Source organism: Podarcis muralis, chromosome 15 (assembly GCF_964188315.1).
Source record: "Podarcis muralis chromosome 15, rPodMur119.hap1.1, whole genome shotgun sequence".
In the NCBI taxonomy this organism is placed as follows: Eukaryota; Metazoa; Chordata; class Lepidosauria; order Squamata; family Lacertidae; genus Podarcis; species Podarcis muralis.
In genome coordinates this window covers 43,293,452-43,309,096 of record NC_135669.1, presented here as the reverse complement: position 1 = coordinate 43,309,096, position 15,645 = coordinate 43,293,452, and the positions used below count along the sequence as shown (strand labels likewise).

General features: G+C 46.5%; 1 protein-coding gene across 7 annotated transcripts in view; it reads right to left on the bottom strand.

Moving 5' to 3' along the window:
* The window catches only part of SLC6A4 (solute carrier family 6 member 4), a 36,025-nt gene extending 20,380 nt beyond the window's left edge, over window positions 1-15,645 (bottom strand). The window contains exons 1-3 of one of the 7 annotated variants that reach the window (XM_077919668.1): window positions 15,291-15,645; window positions 5,668-5,761; window positions 961-1,519 (exon numbers count right to left, since the gene is read on the bottom strand). In XM_077919668.1, coding sequence (XP_077775794.1) covers window positions 961-1,402 — 442 coding nt within the window. In that variant the 5' untranslated portion in view covers window positions 1,403-1,519; window positions 5,668-5,761; window positions 15,291-15,645. Of the gene's footprint in view, window positions 1-960; window positions 1,547-5,667; window positions 5,762-6,893; window positions 7,586-11,549; window positions 11,699-11,807; window positions 12,136-15,290 lie in introns of those variants that run through there. The other 6 variants (XM_077919669.1, XM_028707365.2, XM_028707369.2 and 3 more) reach the window with 6 other exon arrangements.

The window sequence follows — 15,645 nt, the reverse complement described above, 5'->3', positions numbered from 1 at the left end:
AGAATCCCTCAGTTAATACAGGTTGCTTCCATGCTAGAGTCCACTTGGAGTGTGTGTTGTTTTTTGTAACCTGTCGGTAGGCCTGAGCGGTGTACCAATGCATCGCCCAGGACCGTGTATGGCGGCTTCACCTGGCAGTATATCATGGGTGAAACCGACACAGCTCCTGAGTCCCTCTGCTACCAGTGCCACGTTCAACATCGGGCTGCTGGTATCAGAGGGACTCAGGAGCAGCAGCGGTTTCAGCTGTGCTATACTGCCGCATGAAGCCGCCATTGCGCTCTGCCCCTCATGCTGCAGAGGGAGGAGCAAGCTGTATCGCCGGGCCCATACAACTTATTCCTTCCTCGGCCTCTTTAAACTGTTCCCACTGCTTCCCCACCTCAGCGAGCCCAGCTGAGCAATGCAAACAAGCTGTATAGTCCCTGACCTGCAAGGTGCTGGGATGAAAACCCCTCAGCTTCTGCAGTGAGAGTTGCGACAATTTTACCCCGTGCCTTGTGGGCTGGGGCCAATGTAGCTTGTTGCTGCATATCACCAGGTTGCGATGTTTGGCTGGCGACACATTGCATTGTTGAAAACCTGACATTGCCCAGCCCTGCCCATCAGCATCTTTTATGTGGGAATGCTAGGTGGCATGAGAGAATGAGTCTCAAGCAAATATATATATATATATACACATATATTCTTTATTTAATTGCAAAGAAATGCTTGCAGTCGCTTGGCCTTTGCTTGCTTTGTGCTGCAGATTTTTTTGGGGGGAGGCAGATGTTAGTTCACAGCACCACCATCCTGCTCCACCCCCAAGTATATGTTAGAGGAGCAAGGCCCCGGTGCTGTGCCCAGATTAAGCAAGGGGGCTGCAGGGTAACTGACTCTTGTGAGCCACTTTGAGCTCAACATTTGTGTTTGGAAAAGCAGACTACAAATATTGAATCAAATCAATCAATGGACACTCACCTCCTCCGTTTTGGTAACATATATAAGGGAAGCGCCATACATTTCCTAGATCTACTGCATAGCCAATAACAGAGAGGAGAAAGTCCACTTTCTTGCTCCAAGTCTCCCTCTCATCCAGCTCCATCAGCTGCTGCTGACCCTCTGCCACACAGAGGGTGGTGGTCATGGGAGCAGCGGGTGTGGGAGGGGTGCCTTCGCTGCCCCCTGTCGCATTGCAAGGACTTGGGCTCTGGGCTCCTGAAATCCCATTGGACACAGGGCTCGTGGTCTCCTCCTTTTCTCCCTGGCTAGGGTGGGCTTGGTTTGCACCCTCTGCCAGTTGGAATTTAGGTTCTGTGATCTTGATCAGGAGTCCGTTCTCTGAGCAGTCATCCCCTTCCTTACAGTTCGAGGCCTTTGGAGGCGCGAGGGGCTGGGTCTCGCTGGGAGCTGCCTTCTCCATTCCGGTGGGTTAGAAGGCAGCCTTCCTATCCATCTGCAGGGGACTTCCACTAGGACCGCCTTTCCAGCCACAGATTCCTTTGTGGGTTTTCCAGCATCAGCAGCTCAGCTGTGGGCCCTGCAACATGTTGGAGGAAACAGGCAGCTCAAAATTTTAATTGCGGAGGGGAAAACAAAATGGCAATATGATTATCGATTGGTTATATGGTCTTATTTTACATAAACATGCGTACAGAAATGAAGCGCTTCTGTTCTTTTATTTACTAATGAGATAGAAGAACAATTGTAAGAGGCAAGATTGTAGAAGTCAATGTGAAAGCTCATAGCAATAACAAACTTAGTTGGTCTCTAAGGTGCTACTGGAAGGATTTTTTAATTTTGTTTTGACTACGGCAGACCAACACGGCTACCTACCTGTAAGCAGGTACTTAAAGGCATTTTGCTGTATAATATGAAGGACAAGGTAGTGGTCTCTCACCATTCCATATACAGAACCCAATCAGGGTGACTCTTACTTCAGTGTTGGTAATGGGATCGCATCCTCTACCACACTTGGAACACCAGGACAGCTTAGGAAGCTGAGGCAAAATGGGGGTGGGTTGATACACTGCTCTTCAGTATCTACTGCCTAAGCAGCTGCCTCAGTCTACCTCATAGTAGGGCCAGCCCTATATGCAAGGAACGGGCAGGTACTGGGGTGAGTGATGTTGCTGCTAGTACTGTCACCAAATCATTTCGTTTTACTTACTTGCACAACATCCTTGTGACCCGCCCAGCCCACCAGCATTCAAGTTGAGGTATGGAGAAGAAAAGCTCAGAAATAGGATTTGGTTATTTGTGTGAGTTTCACTTGATTCATTCAACCAATACTAGTAAAAGTAAAGGGACCCCTGACCATTAGGTCCAGTCGTGGCTGACTCTGGGGTTGCGGCGCTCATCTCGCTTTATTGGCCGAGGCCGCCAGCGTACAGTTTCCGGGTCATGTGGCCAGCATGACTAAGCTGCTTCTGGCGAACCAGAGCAGCGCACGGAAACGCCGTTTACCTTCCCGCCAGAGCAGTACCTATTTAGCTACTTGCACTCTGACGAGCTTTCGAACTGCTAGGTTGGCAGGAGCAGGGACCAAACAATGGGAGCTCACTCTGTCGCGGGGAGTCACCCAATACTACCTGCAGTTAATTTGAATATGAATTAAACATTAGTTTTGAAGGGGTGGAAGCATACTGTATTAGTTTGTAGATGGGGGCATACATACATCACAACACTTTCTTTCTTATAACTTCCTCATGGGAGTGAAAAAGAAAAGCCTTTCCTAAGATTTTGCCTGCCATTCGTGGTTGTTTGTTTTTAAATGAGTACTTACATTAAAAAGAATTAACTTACATTAAAGAGTCTGATTCAATCAGGGGTGCCATTTAGTCAATAGATAATTTTTAAAACTTGATTTAGCTAACCAATTAATTGGTTAAAGTCAAATCAAGAATCATTGATGGGCACAAAATTCAAATGGCACCAAAGAGTGGCGTGAATGTAATCTTCAACGGCACCTCAAAATGCCTTTCCTTCAGCAGGGCCAGACATTGCTATTACATGCAGGTAAGAATAACAACTTGCACCCAACTAATTTCTACTCAAAGTAGACCCTCTGAAATTAATGGATCTGCGTTAGTCCATTAATTCCAGTAAGTCTACTCTAGAGTATGACTTACATTGAATACCACCCTATATTGTGCACATTGATAACTCTACATTACCAGGCAGAACAAAATGTTCCTCTTCCAGTACAGCCTTATACACACCTACTCAGAAGCAAGCCTTGGTTTTTTTGTTGGGCTTACTCCCATGTAAGCATGAGGAGAGCCATAACAATTATTATCCCAACGAAGCAGACCCAGGTCTGTGCAGTTCCCATTTCCATCCTGGAGTTGCATCTATCTGGTTAATTGGCCCTTTCCTAAGAATATACGAAGAGCCCTGCTGGGTCAGAGCAAAGCCCACTTAGTCCAGCATCCTCTTCTGCTAGTGACAAAGCCCCAGTCTGACATAGGCAATGGACTTTGGCTCTCTTGGTGCTTTCCAATTACTGGCATCTTGCTCCAGATTTGCAGTAATGGTTGGCCCTCTTGTTACTACTTTAGGAAAAGACGCTGCTATTGCCCTCTGCCCCCGCAATGACAGTCTAATTGGCACTGACTTTTCTTTTTTCTTTTAATAGTATTTTTTAAAGGATCTATCCTTGCCACCCTCTCTTCATTCTGTTTCGTGGTCCCTCTCAGTGGACACAAATGCTCTGATTTCATGTCCAATTGCTGCTACCTGCTGTCACGATTTGACCTACTCAAACTCCCAGGCGCGCCCAAAGTAGCTCTTTGGAACCCGGCCATTATTTGTAATAACCTCTCCCTTCTGTTTTTATAATCAGGTAGGTCTTGTGCCAACGGAAATCTGGCCAAATAGGGGAACAATGATCTAACAGCCACGCTGTTGTGCTGGGTGAGCAGTGCCGTAGCCAGAGCATTTGTGGTTCAAGCCACACCATACTCCCTCTGTCCCACCCAGTCTTCATTGTGGGGAGTATAATACCGGTCTAATTTACAGGATGGTTGAACATGCAAGCTGGCTTTGAACATTTAAGGTGCGCTATGTTAGGTGCAAAGGGATGCGGGTGGCACTGTGGGTTATACCACAGAACCTAGGTCTTGCCGATCAGAAGGTTGGCGGTTCGAATTCCTACGACGGGGTGAGCTCCCGTTGTTTGGTCCCTGCTCCTGCCCACCTAGCAGTTCGAAAGCACCTCAAAGTGCAAGTAGCTAAATAGGTACTGCTCCGGCGGGAAGGTAAACGGTGTTTCCATGCGCTGCTCTGGTTCGCCGGAAGCGGCTTTAGTCCTGCTGGCCACATGACCCGGAAACTGTACGCCGGCTCCCTGGGCCAGTAAAGCGAGATGAGCACCGCAACCCCAGAGTCGGCCACGACTGGACCTAATGGTCAGGGGTCCCTTTACCTTTTTACCTTGTGTTAGGTGCAAAGCAGTTTTAGAAAAATAAAACCAAGATATTTGAGGATGCGCAAATCAGACAGTGCTTCTAGTCCAGCATCCTGGGTATTCAGAGGTATTGACTTCCTCTGGCATAAAGGAAAATATGAAAGCAATGTATCCATCCCTCTTAATTTCTGTGGTGTCGTGCTTGCTTGATTTTTAAAAAGCATTGCTTATTGAACATTGGCGTTACCAGATCAGCTTCTTTAAAGCCCCTTCCTTCCTCCCAGCTGCCGAATTCTAAACTGTCATAATTCCAGCTATTTAAATGAACGCACACCCTCCCCTCCCCCTGAGAACTCTGTTCCCCTCAGCCACCGTCCACCCTAAGATTGTGGGGATACGGTGTGCTGTGATGAGCACCGAAAATTGTGGAAACTTTGCCGATGTTTGGAGGGGGCCTTATTGCTCTGTGGTAGAACCTCTTTTCATGCATACGGTCCTGAATCCAACCCCCCAGTTAAAAGGTCTCAGGTAGCAGTGATGGGAATTATCTCTGCTGGAGACCCCAGATATTGGCTTCCAGGGAGCTAGATGGGCAAATTGTTTGACCTGGTATAAGGAAACATCATCGGTTCCTGAGAGAGTGAAAGGAGCTCAGTGGTAGCGCACTCTGCTTTGCCTGCAGAAGGTCCCAAGTTCAAACCCCTGCATGTCCAGTCAAAATGGATTAACAGGTGATGTGAAAGACCTTTCTCTGCCTGAGGCACTGGAGAGCTGCAGCCTGTCAGATGATGCAGTTCTGGTCTAGATGCTGTAAAGCACCTTCCTATGCTCCTACAGTACCGTATTGGCCCAAATATAAGCCACACTTTTTTTTTTTCAAAATTCCGACCATGAAAAGTTAAAGTGCAGCTTAAATTCACAACCTTACAAAAATTGGCTTTTACGATATCACTGCTGAAACAGACATACATTAAAATTGAACAAAAAATGTTTTATTGCCAATTTGAGAGCTTGAGTGCCTGCAGAATTGTAGCGATTTTAGCGATTGTACGGTAATCTTTGTGGGCTTACAAGATCAAAGACTTAAATTGGCTCGCAGCAATTTTCACCCTGTAACCCAATTTTAAGGGAGTGGCTTATATTCGGGTATTATCTTTTTTCCTTTTTTCCTCTTGAATTTTAAAGGTGCGGCTTATTTGCGGGTGCTGTTTATATTCGGGCCAATACGGTATATGACTTGCTAGTTGGAGAAGGTGCCACATTGGGTCATTGAGCCTTACCTACAAGAAGGGACGGAAGGATCTTTCAGTTTCATTTCTCCCAGCTTCTCATTTTTCCAATTTTACATTCAGTTCTCCACATTTTTACAGCAATCTGCAAATTTGTTTTTAAAAAATCCTCATGAAAATTATTCGGCACTTTATTTCAAATCTTCCCCAATAAACTGATTTTTGTATGCTGTTTTGACTAACGCACAGATTTTTGCAAGTTAATTTCCCCTAATGCATTTCTGTATGTTATAAGTAAGTCAGGGAAGTCATAGTACCACTCTATTCTGCCTCAGTCAGACCACACCTGGAGTACTGTGTGCAGTTCTGGGCACCATCTGTCTACATGGCCACCTGTCTTGGATGCTTTGGTTGAGATTCCTGCATTGCAGGGGGTTGGAATAGATGACCCTCAGGGTCCCTTCCAACTCTACAATTCTATCGTTCTATTAAAAGACAATTGCTGGTTATTACATAACTTTAATATGTGATAGGTTAAACAAACAGCTGTATTTCTTATGCTCACTTAAGTGCTGGAATCTGACCGAAAACCACAAGTATGAATGATGAAGGAGCTTTCATAATTTGGGAGTTATGAGCAGCATCCCAAGAGACATGAAAGTAGCTTCTGAGCACTTTCCGTTCATAGCATATCGTTGACACATGGCATGTCACACCACAAGGTGTTGTGATGGACAAGCCTAGCGTAAGTGGCTTCTTTGAAAAAGCATTGGGCAAACCAATGATCTATGGACAGCATGCAGCTAAAACAATTAAAAGAGAGGACACCCCTCAGATCGTCAGATGTTGGGGACAGGACTGCCTGTCTCCATCCAGTGCTCTTCTGGGAGAGGAGTAGGGACACCTGGCCAGTTCCTATTATAGGCAGAGTAAAGGTTTTCACCAGCCGTCACCAAGCTGTGGCTTCCAGACATTTTTAGCTACAACTTTCATCAGCCTCATCATCCCACAGCAACATCCTGTGGACTTAATTGGCAAGACCTGGATTTAAATCCCCACTCAGCCATGAAGTGCCAGGGGACCTTTGGCCCACTGTCACTGCCTTACCTACCTTGCAGGGTTGTTGTGAAGGGGGAAAGTGGGGAGGATCTGCCCCAAGCAGCCCACAGGAGCCTTATTAAATCAGAGAACTCTAATCAACATTCCAGTATCAGCATCTCCCGGCTGTGGCCAGGTGGGAGTAGTTTGTAAGAGGAGAAAGAAGAAAGGGTTTGTACCTGCTGAATCCTGAAATTCCAGGGCATGGAGAAGGCTCCCCATGCAATCACCTGCTAGCTCCTTTTCCCACGCAGAGAAACCTGGATCTCTAGGGCCATGCGCATGTTGCAATTGTCATACCTTGGTTAATCATCAACTAGCACACAGCTATCTACAAAGACCCTGAAGCAGCAAACAGCACAGAGCAGGAGACCGAGCACTTTCAGTTTTTCCCGTGGGGATCCCACGCCTGGGACATCCTTTCGGAGCTCTGCCACTGGAGGGCTCAGCCAGCCTCCGAAAATAATAAAAACCACGCCGGGACTGGAAGCCCAGTGATTTCACAACCTGGGCAAGAGCAATTCAGTGCCAGGTACAATTGCGGAGAGGCAACCCGGGTGGACTTTAAGCCTCTGGATTGGACTTGATAGAATGGCAGAGAATGACCCACCGGTCACAGGCACCCTGGGAGAGAACTTTCCACAATCATCTTCACGTTCCGTTCCACAGCCAGCTTTGGTTAAGGCCACCCTGGGCTCCTGCTGAGTCACATCCTCCCAGTGCCTCATCTTTTTTATATGCCTATAAGTAACTTATTTGTAATTACGGCTCAATTCCATAGGCAGTTTCAGATTTGCTCATGGAATTTGCTCGCTGCCACAGGACGTGTTGACGGCCACCACCTTAAGGCAGCTTTCCAAAAAGGAGGAGACCAACCACAGTTAGCAACCCAATATCTGAATGGAGCCTCCATATGTATGCAGGGATAGTGCTTTAAGCCATTCTATTATTTCTATATTGTTTTATTTCTATACAGTGGTACCTCGCAAGACGAATGCCTCACAAGACAAAAAACTCGCTAGACGAAAGGGTTTTTTGTTTTTTGAGCTGCTTCGCAAGACGATTTTCCCTATGGGCTTGCTTCGCAAGACGGAAACGTCTTGCAAGTTTGTTTCCTTTTTCTTAACACCGTTAATACAGTTGCGACTTGACTTCGAGGAGCAACTCATAGCACGCGGTGTGGTAGCCTTTTTTGAGGTTTTTAAAGACTTTGGTGATTTTTGAAGCTTTTCCAAAACTTTCCCGACACCGTGCTTCGCAAGACGAAAAAAATCGCAAGACGACAAAACTCGCGGAACGAATTAATTTCGTCTTGCGAGGTACCACTGTATTTGATTCCATTTATGAATTGCTTCCCGCAAAATATCCCAAAGTGATTTCACAGTTAAAAAAAAAATCAAGAAAAATAGCATCAACAAATTTATGGGCTGATAATGAAAAAAACACTTTCCAAGTGGCCCAGCACTGGACGGCTGATGGCAAGTAAGCAACAGCCCGTCTGACTGTGGACCTTTAAAAAAAGAAAGACCATGCAGCCATGTCAAGAGTTTGGGGCAGCAGGTATCTACTAAACAAGCCTTCGCCATCCTGGTGCCCGGCAGATGCTTTGGCCCATGGGTCCCATCAGTCCCAGCTGATGGTGATGTTGGGAGTCGTGGTCCAAACATCTGGAGGGCGCCAGGTTGGCAAAGACTGCACTAAACCCCTTGGGGCTCACTTCCCCCTGGGACTGGCTCCTTCGCCATCTGCCATTCTGCCCGTCACCACCCAACACTTTCCAGGTCCTCCAGTGAACAGCATCAAGGATAAGAGTTTATTACTATCTATTTTTGTTCTGAGCCGCTGGAAAGGTCACTCTTACGCAAACACAGGCTGGCTGGCTGTTCCTCAACAGCTGGAAGCACCACTAATAAAAAACATACAACCTGGAAAGTGCACCCGGCTTTGGGGCTGCTCTTTTTCTCAAGCGCAGCTTAAGCCTTGAAAGGGGCTCTGGGAGACATTTGGCACACCTTTGCTCAGAGGCAAGCTAAGGGAAAAGAGGCTTCTCTGCTGTGGAACATGGGAAGGAGATATACGAGGCAGAACACTGGGCCCTCCAGCATAGCATCTACAGTGGCCGGCTCCCAGTGGTTTGAGCCTTTCTGCAGATGCTGGGGATTAAATCCGAGACCCTCTGCTTACATTATCACCAGTGCTATTTTTCTAGGTGCCAGAGCTGAGATCCTGTGAGCTCCGGCTGGGGAAAAAAACCCCCTGCTTACCACTGAGCTGTGGTAACAGATTCCAGTCACCTAAAAGGTAAAGGTAAAGGTACCCCTGCCCGTACGGGCCAGTCTTGCCAGACTCTAGGGTTGTGCGCCCATCTCACTCTATAGGCCGGGAGCCAGCGCTGTCCGGAGACACTTCCGGATCACGTGGCCAGCATGACGAAACTACTCTGGCGAGCCAGAGCTGCACACGGAAACACCGTTTACCTTCCCGCTGGTAAGCGGTCCCTATTTATCTACTTGCACCCGGGGGTGCTTTTGAACTGCTAGGTTGGCAGGCGCTGGGACTGAGCAACGGGAGCTCACCCCCTCGCAGGGATTCAAACCGCCGACCATACGATCGGCAAGTCCTAGGCGCTGAGGTTTAACCCACAGTGCCACCCGCGTCCCATTCCAGTCACCTAGGTTGTTAATAAAGGGCTGATCTGACTAGAAACATGGGGAGCTGCTTTATGCAGAGTCAGGCAATTGGCTCATCTCAGTTGGTATTGCCCATGTAGCCTGGCAGTGGCTCTCTCCTGTTCCAGGCAGGAATCTCCTCCATCCATACCTGGAGATGCCACAGACTGAACCCAGGACCTCCTGCCCACAAAGCAGGCTCCCTGCTTCTGAGCTATGGGCCCTTCCCCCAGAGCCATTAGGGTCCCCCCATTCATTTGAGTAGTCTGACTTATTCAGCAAAAGCTGCCTGGTACAGGATCAGGCCATATGTCCATCTAGTTCAATAATGTCTACACTGACCGGCATCAGCTTGCCAGGTTCTCAAGCAGAACGCTATCCCAGCCCTACTTGGGGATGCCGTGGAGTGAACTTGAGACCCGTTGCATGAATAGCATGTGTTATACCACCAACCCTTGCCCCTTAGCTGCAAAGATGGGAATGGACTTTTTACCCAGGAAGCCTCTTGGCTGATAGTTGGTTGCTATGGAGGAGAAGTGCCAGGGGTCAGTATAGAAAACAACATCTAATCAGCGATCTCCAGGTGTGGAAGTGGGCTGTGCTTTTAAGTTCATGAGGAGGAAAAGGCACTTTCTGTAAGCTCAGATGCTCCTTAACTTTCAGTTTTCCTCACAAGAACTGGCACTAACAAAGTCCTGGCACTAACACCACGCTCCCCCACCCCCAAAACAAACTCTAAAAATCAAGCATTTCCTGTAGGATGCATCCTGCAGGGGTTGAATCCAGACTTTGCTTTAGGGAGCATTTTTAGTAGTTACCCACACTTTACCCATGCCAGACCCCTGCCAAAATAACACCTGAGATTTCACCCCTTCAGTTTTTCAGACTCTCATGGGAAAGAGTGCAGAGTCCTCCCGACCTCAGGAATGAATGTATATGGGTAGCCTGGCTGTTATCTAACTGTAGTTCATGTAGCTTTGAGTGGGGATTACTCAGGGTGATTTATTTGCAAAAGGAAACTTTGCCGTAGGCCAAGGCAATTGCATTTAAAATGCATCTTGCAGGCCAGGGATAGCTGGTCTTCGAGGCCACTCTGTTGGGCCCCTCACAGCCAAACACCAAATCTTCATCAAAGTACAGCTTAAAAGTTTTTCCCCGGTTTCACTTGCAAAAAAAGAGAACCATTTCTCTCCCTCACCCAGTGGTAAGAAAACAAATAAACCCACCCACAAACATGCACACAATTTAATGGAGGCTGGTACATTCCTGACTTATCAAAGCCAAGCCCATCAACCATGGATTGTGGTCCGATAGGGGCTGGCAGCCTCACCCCCACCATTTTGGCAGCAGAACCAGAAAGTAGGGCTCTTTGAATGGGGCTAGTGGGTCTGTGTTTGTTTTTGTGAGATAATATTTCCCTTCTCTCTTGGATTCAGTACATAACTCAAATGCCTTATGTCACTGCGCTTAGCTGCGCTTCATTTTATGCCCAAGAGCACTTGCTTCATTCACTGGGGAGTCTTCAGTGCTAGATGGGGCCAACTTCCTTTGGAAGAATGGATGCTTGGAACAGGGTTTAGCAAAATACGTTTCAAAAATCTGCTACCGTGGGGAGGAATTCGGTTCAGTTTGGATTTCAATGCAAAACTAGCAAATTAGCAATTCCCCAAAGCAAACTGGAACACAACTGTCCTTTGAAATTCTCACACTAACCTGAAATTTGCGGTGCAGTTCAGCAAACACATATTTTGCACGAAAAATTGCTTGGAGTGCATAAAAACCACATACATTTGTGAAAATAACAATCAATCAATAGACTTTATTTGCGTAGCCGACAGGCCATAGCATCAAAGAACAAACACCGACAAAAATACATTACAAACATAGATACCATAAAATCTTATGACCTATTAAAACCCTAGGTAAAAACTGGATTATCATTCATCAATGGGTGAAAATAACAAATGAAGCATTATACTAAGGGAAATCACTGGGGAAAAATCTGTACGTTACGAGAAATTTCAGTCCTAATTTGCTGATTAATTTTCATTAGGACTTTTAAAGATAATAATGATAATTGCAAGTTAACGCAGAAATATGGAGAACAGAATTTAAGGCTGGAAAAATGAGAAACTAAGAGAAATAGGCAAATACATTCATCCCTACCTGGGCTACAGTCTGTGCAATAAAGTGACCCCTCCAATGTCACAGAAGGGATGGAAGCTGTAGAGCAATCTCTTCATACCAAGTCATGCTCTTGGTCTTTCTAGCTAGCAGTGTCTGGGTTCATAGTCCGAGAGGATGTTTCCCATCACATGCTAGCTTATCCTTTTAACAGGAGAGACCAGAGATCAAAGCAGAGACCTTATTCCTGCAAAGCATACGCTCTGCCCCCTGAGCTGTGACCATTCTGCGCCATATTACCAGATCTGGTGAGTCGTCCACTTGGCCCAATGTTGTCTACTCTTGACTGGCTGCGGTTCCCCATGCAGAGAAGGGTCTTCTCGCATCACATACTCCCTGGTCCCTTTCTCACTAGAGGTGCTGGGGGTGAATGGGCTCATGCCTGCAAAGCAGAGGCTGCTACCAGAGAGTTATGGACCTCCCCTAAAAGAGAGAAGGATCCACCCCATAGCAACCTTTAAGAACCGCATTCTGGGTTCAGGCAGAGGCATCCATCCATTTCCATCTAAAACCCAAAGGATGGGATTTGCTCTCAAAATCTGTTCCAGCCCCATGCAAACCTCATTGACCCCGGGTCATGCTTCTCTGCCACTCCAAAACTTTGGCTCAGATTACTTCCTTCCCTTTCCCTCTCCTCACTTCTAAGAAGTCTTCCTTGACCTCAACCTTGTTTTTCCTGAAGATTGTAGGTCCATTTATGAAACCATTCCCCACTTCATTCTTGCTGCGCTTGTGAAGTCTTGACTTGTTCATTCATCCTGTCTCTTTCTCTCTCCTCTCCCTCCGCCCTCGTCTGCCCTTACATTTCAGATGCACTGGGGTGCGGTGGCTTTTTGCCTGTGTGCTAAGTGCCAGCCGTGTTTTAAAGCTTGTTTTTAGTATCTTTTGGGGGTCAATCATAGCTTCCCAGTCAGAACAAAAACAGTCTCTGAAGTTCTTCCCAGCTTAGACAACAAGCTCCGGAGCCAATTGTCTAGAAAAGCACAAACCTTCAATTTTCCACAATTGAGTCTATGTTTATTGTTATTGTTATTTATTATGGTCTGCATTCCTGACGAATCTGTGGAAATTCCAGACTCCTTTGGGCAAAGACCTTTTTTCGCTATTTTTCACATTCAAGCCGTGCGCAGCTTGAGGGAGACCAGCTCTTGACGGGCTCCCTCACAGCAGAAAACAAACTTTAAAATGTTTTGCCTTGGAAGATCTGTTGTTTGTAGAAAGGACCAAAAGAAATTTGTGGACTGTGGGAATATGAACTGTTTCTCCCAAGAAGACCACTGGTTACATCTCATTAAGTTCCTCAGCACTCTAATTAATTAACAATAAACAGAACAAAGTACCTCTTAGAAGCCTGTGCAGTCACATACTTCTGCATGTCTCCAAGTGCCGGGCACAATCTAGTGTAAGAACACAGCGGTCCCCCTGCAGCTGGATCAGTCCCTAAAGGGGACCCATCTCACCCAGTATCCAGTGTCCACAGTGGCTGACCAGAGGCTCCATTGGGAAGCCCTCAAGTAGGAAATGATGGCAACAGCTCTCTTTCCAGCTGTTGCTTCCCAGAAACTTACTCAGAGGTAAACCACCTCTGTGCATTCAAGTTCCACTTGGCTATCCTGTCTCTGAGCTTTCTGCAGTCTTACCCCTCCACGAAATCGTGTGACCCTTTAAAGCCATCTAAAGCCAAGATCCTCGTTCTGTGGCAGAGGATTCTGCGGTGGTGGACCATTTCTCTGAACCAGGCTGCCACTGCTGTGATTTAATATATCTTTCAAAACCTACCTTGTACCTCGAGAGTTGGTGAAGCACATGTACAAGCTTTTGCATTCCACAGCATTCTTCTTCAGTCAGAGCTTTGTGAAACTCAAATAGCTTGCATATTGTTGCCCCTTAACCTAAGTGAACACCCAGCAAAATGTCAAGTGCATTTGCGCCTAACGCTCTCAAAGGCAGCTTATTCTCCAGCTGGAAAACTGAGCCAGAAACCCTGCACACTTCTGGAGGCCGATGAGAGCTTCATTTCACTTTTATGTGGTATACCACCTTTCTGTATTGCTATACACAAGGCGGTTTGCAAGCTGTAATCCAAAACATGCAGAGGGCACCAGGTTGGGGGAGTTTTAAATGTTTCCATTTAAAACTCAATGCAAAAAAGAGCATGGAAGATTTGCCAAGGCAAAAGAAACTACCAACTAGCTCTGTATTGCCTACACTGACTGGCAGCAGCTCTCCACCTGGAGATGCTGGGAACTGAACCTGGGACTTCCTACATCTGCTCTACGCACTGAGCCACAGCCCTTCCCTGCACTGGACTGGTCCTTTATAAATTTAAAGTCACAGTAGCATATGTACTCTTGATTCTCAGATTTTCAACTGGTTCCCCACGAGAGGCAGAGCCAAGCTGTGCTATCAAGAGGCATGGCGCTGTAATGCCAAGAACGTGAGAACGTGTACTAGGAATCACTTTTAAATTAGCCCACCAGGTTCCAAAGTCCTAAAAACAGGTCAAAAACAGAATGAGGGGGATATATTTATTTTTTGATGTGCATCTTCCTTGAGAGCAGATCAGAACTAAGAAGGCACAGTGACATTCCTCATTCCCTCATGCCTATGTATCGCCCCCGGGGCCAGGGTCCTGTCCTTTGTTGCCTGTGCGGGTGAGCAGCGTGAGCCACCTATATGTCTTTGCAACTGTCTTAAGAAACAAAAGAACCCCAAACATATTTTCAGATATTTCCACATCTGCTGCATCTCTCTCCCTTTCAGCTTGCCCAATCTTTTAAATGTCCTTGGAGGTCGAAAGCACCCGTCATCCTGCACTTTATACCACATTTGTAATTTTCATAGACCCATGTACGTTGTGAAATTTGTTTCACTTCTGTCCAGTTCAAGTGAGGCATTGTTAACTTGTCACCAAAATAAGCTCCTTCCGTTTGCTCTATAAGGAGGGGGACACCCACATACCCCTCTCACCTGTACAGGTGTGTGAGTGAGAGAGGTGTTGTGAAAATATGAAATATTTTGACATCAGTAAGCTGTCAGGTAAGCTTACTTATTGCAGCTTTTCCTGTCTTAACCAACATGAAAAGCAAGGCACCCAAGTTTACTGGATTGTTGTTCTTGTTTGAAATGTCTTGTCCCTACTATTTTTTTTGTTTAAAGCACACTTTTTCTCCCTCCTGCCCTCTCTCTAAAATAAGGAGGTTGCATCTTGCAGTACGGCTAAGGGCTGATCCGATCACTCAGTCAAAAGCTGGTTGAAACACGCTGCTCACCCGTCTTTTAACGCTGACACTAATAACTGAGATAGCAAGCATGTACAGACAGAAAAGCTGAGGAAGGAACACATTCTTAACTCAAGCAAAACTTGAAACAGCAACAAATAAATAAATAAATTCAAAAGGCTCCCTTGTCCCCGTCCCTCCCCCGTCCCTTGGAGCTGCAGAAACATTTCACTGTCTGTTTTAAGTGCAGCAGGGGCATAAAAGCCTCTCATGCAAATATATACAGACTCTTTTTTTGGTGTACATTACCGTTGCCATCTCAGGTTTTTGCTTTTTTTTAAAAAAAAATCAAGATAAAAAAAGATGAGCAAAAGCACAATTAGCTCTGCTGGGGAAGGCGAAGGAAAAGACCCTCCCCAGCTTCTGTCTCATAATCACCAAACAGGGCACTTTTAGGCGTCTGCATTTAGAAGAGGTGGGGGGAGAATAAAGCGTAAAATACCTGGCGTGTCCCAGCGGATTCAGGAGCGCTTCTCCTGCACTGGCTCATCCAAGCCGGCCTCACCAATCCCACCTACATTTGCTTTGGATCCTATGGGTCACTTTGCACCAGGGACTGTCTTTTTGTACACCCCTTCTTCTCACATGGTCCGATTCCCAGATAATCTGCTGCCAAAGAGCTCTTTAAGATGTTTTTACGTCACTTTCTTTCTTCTCCTCTCTCTTTCTCTCTCTTTTTTTATAAAGTCAAATAAACTTTTTGCTTTGCCAGGAGGGACTGCAGCAGGCTGCAACCCTCCTCCTAGAGGTGGGTGACTCCACACACAGAAAAAGCAACCAGCAACAGCTCAGAGCAG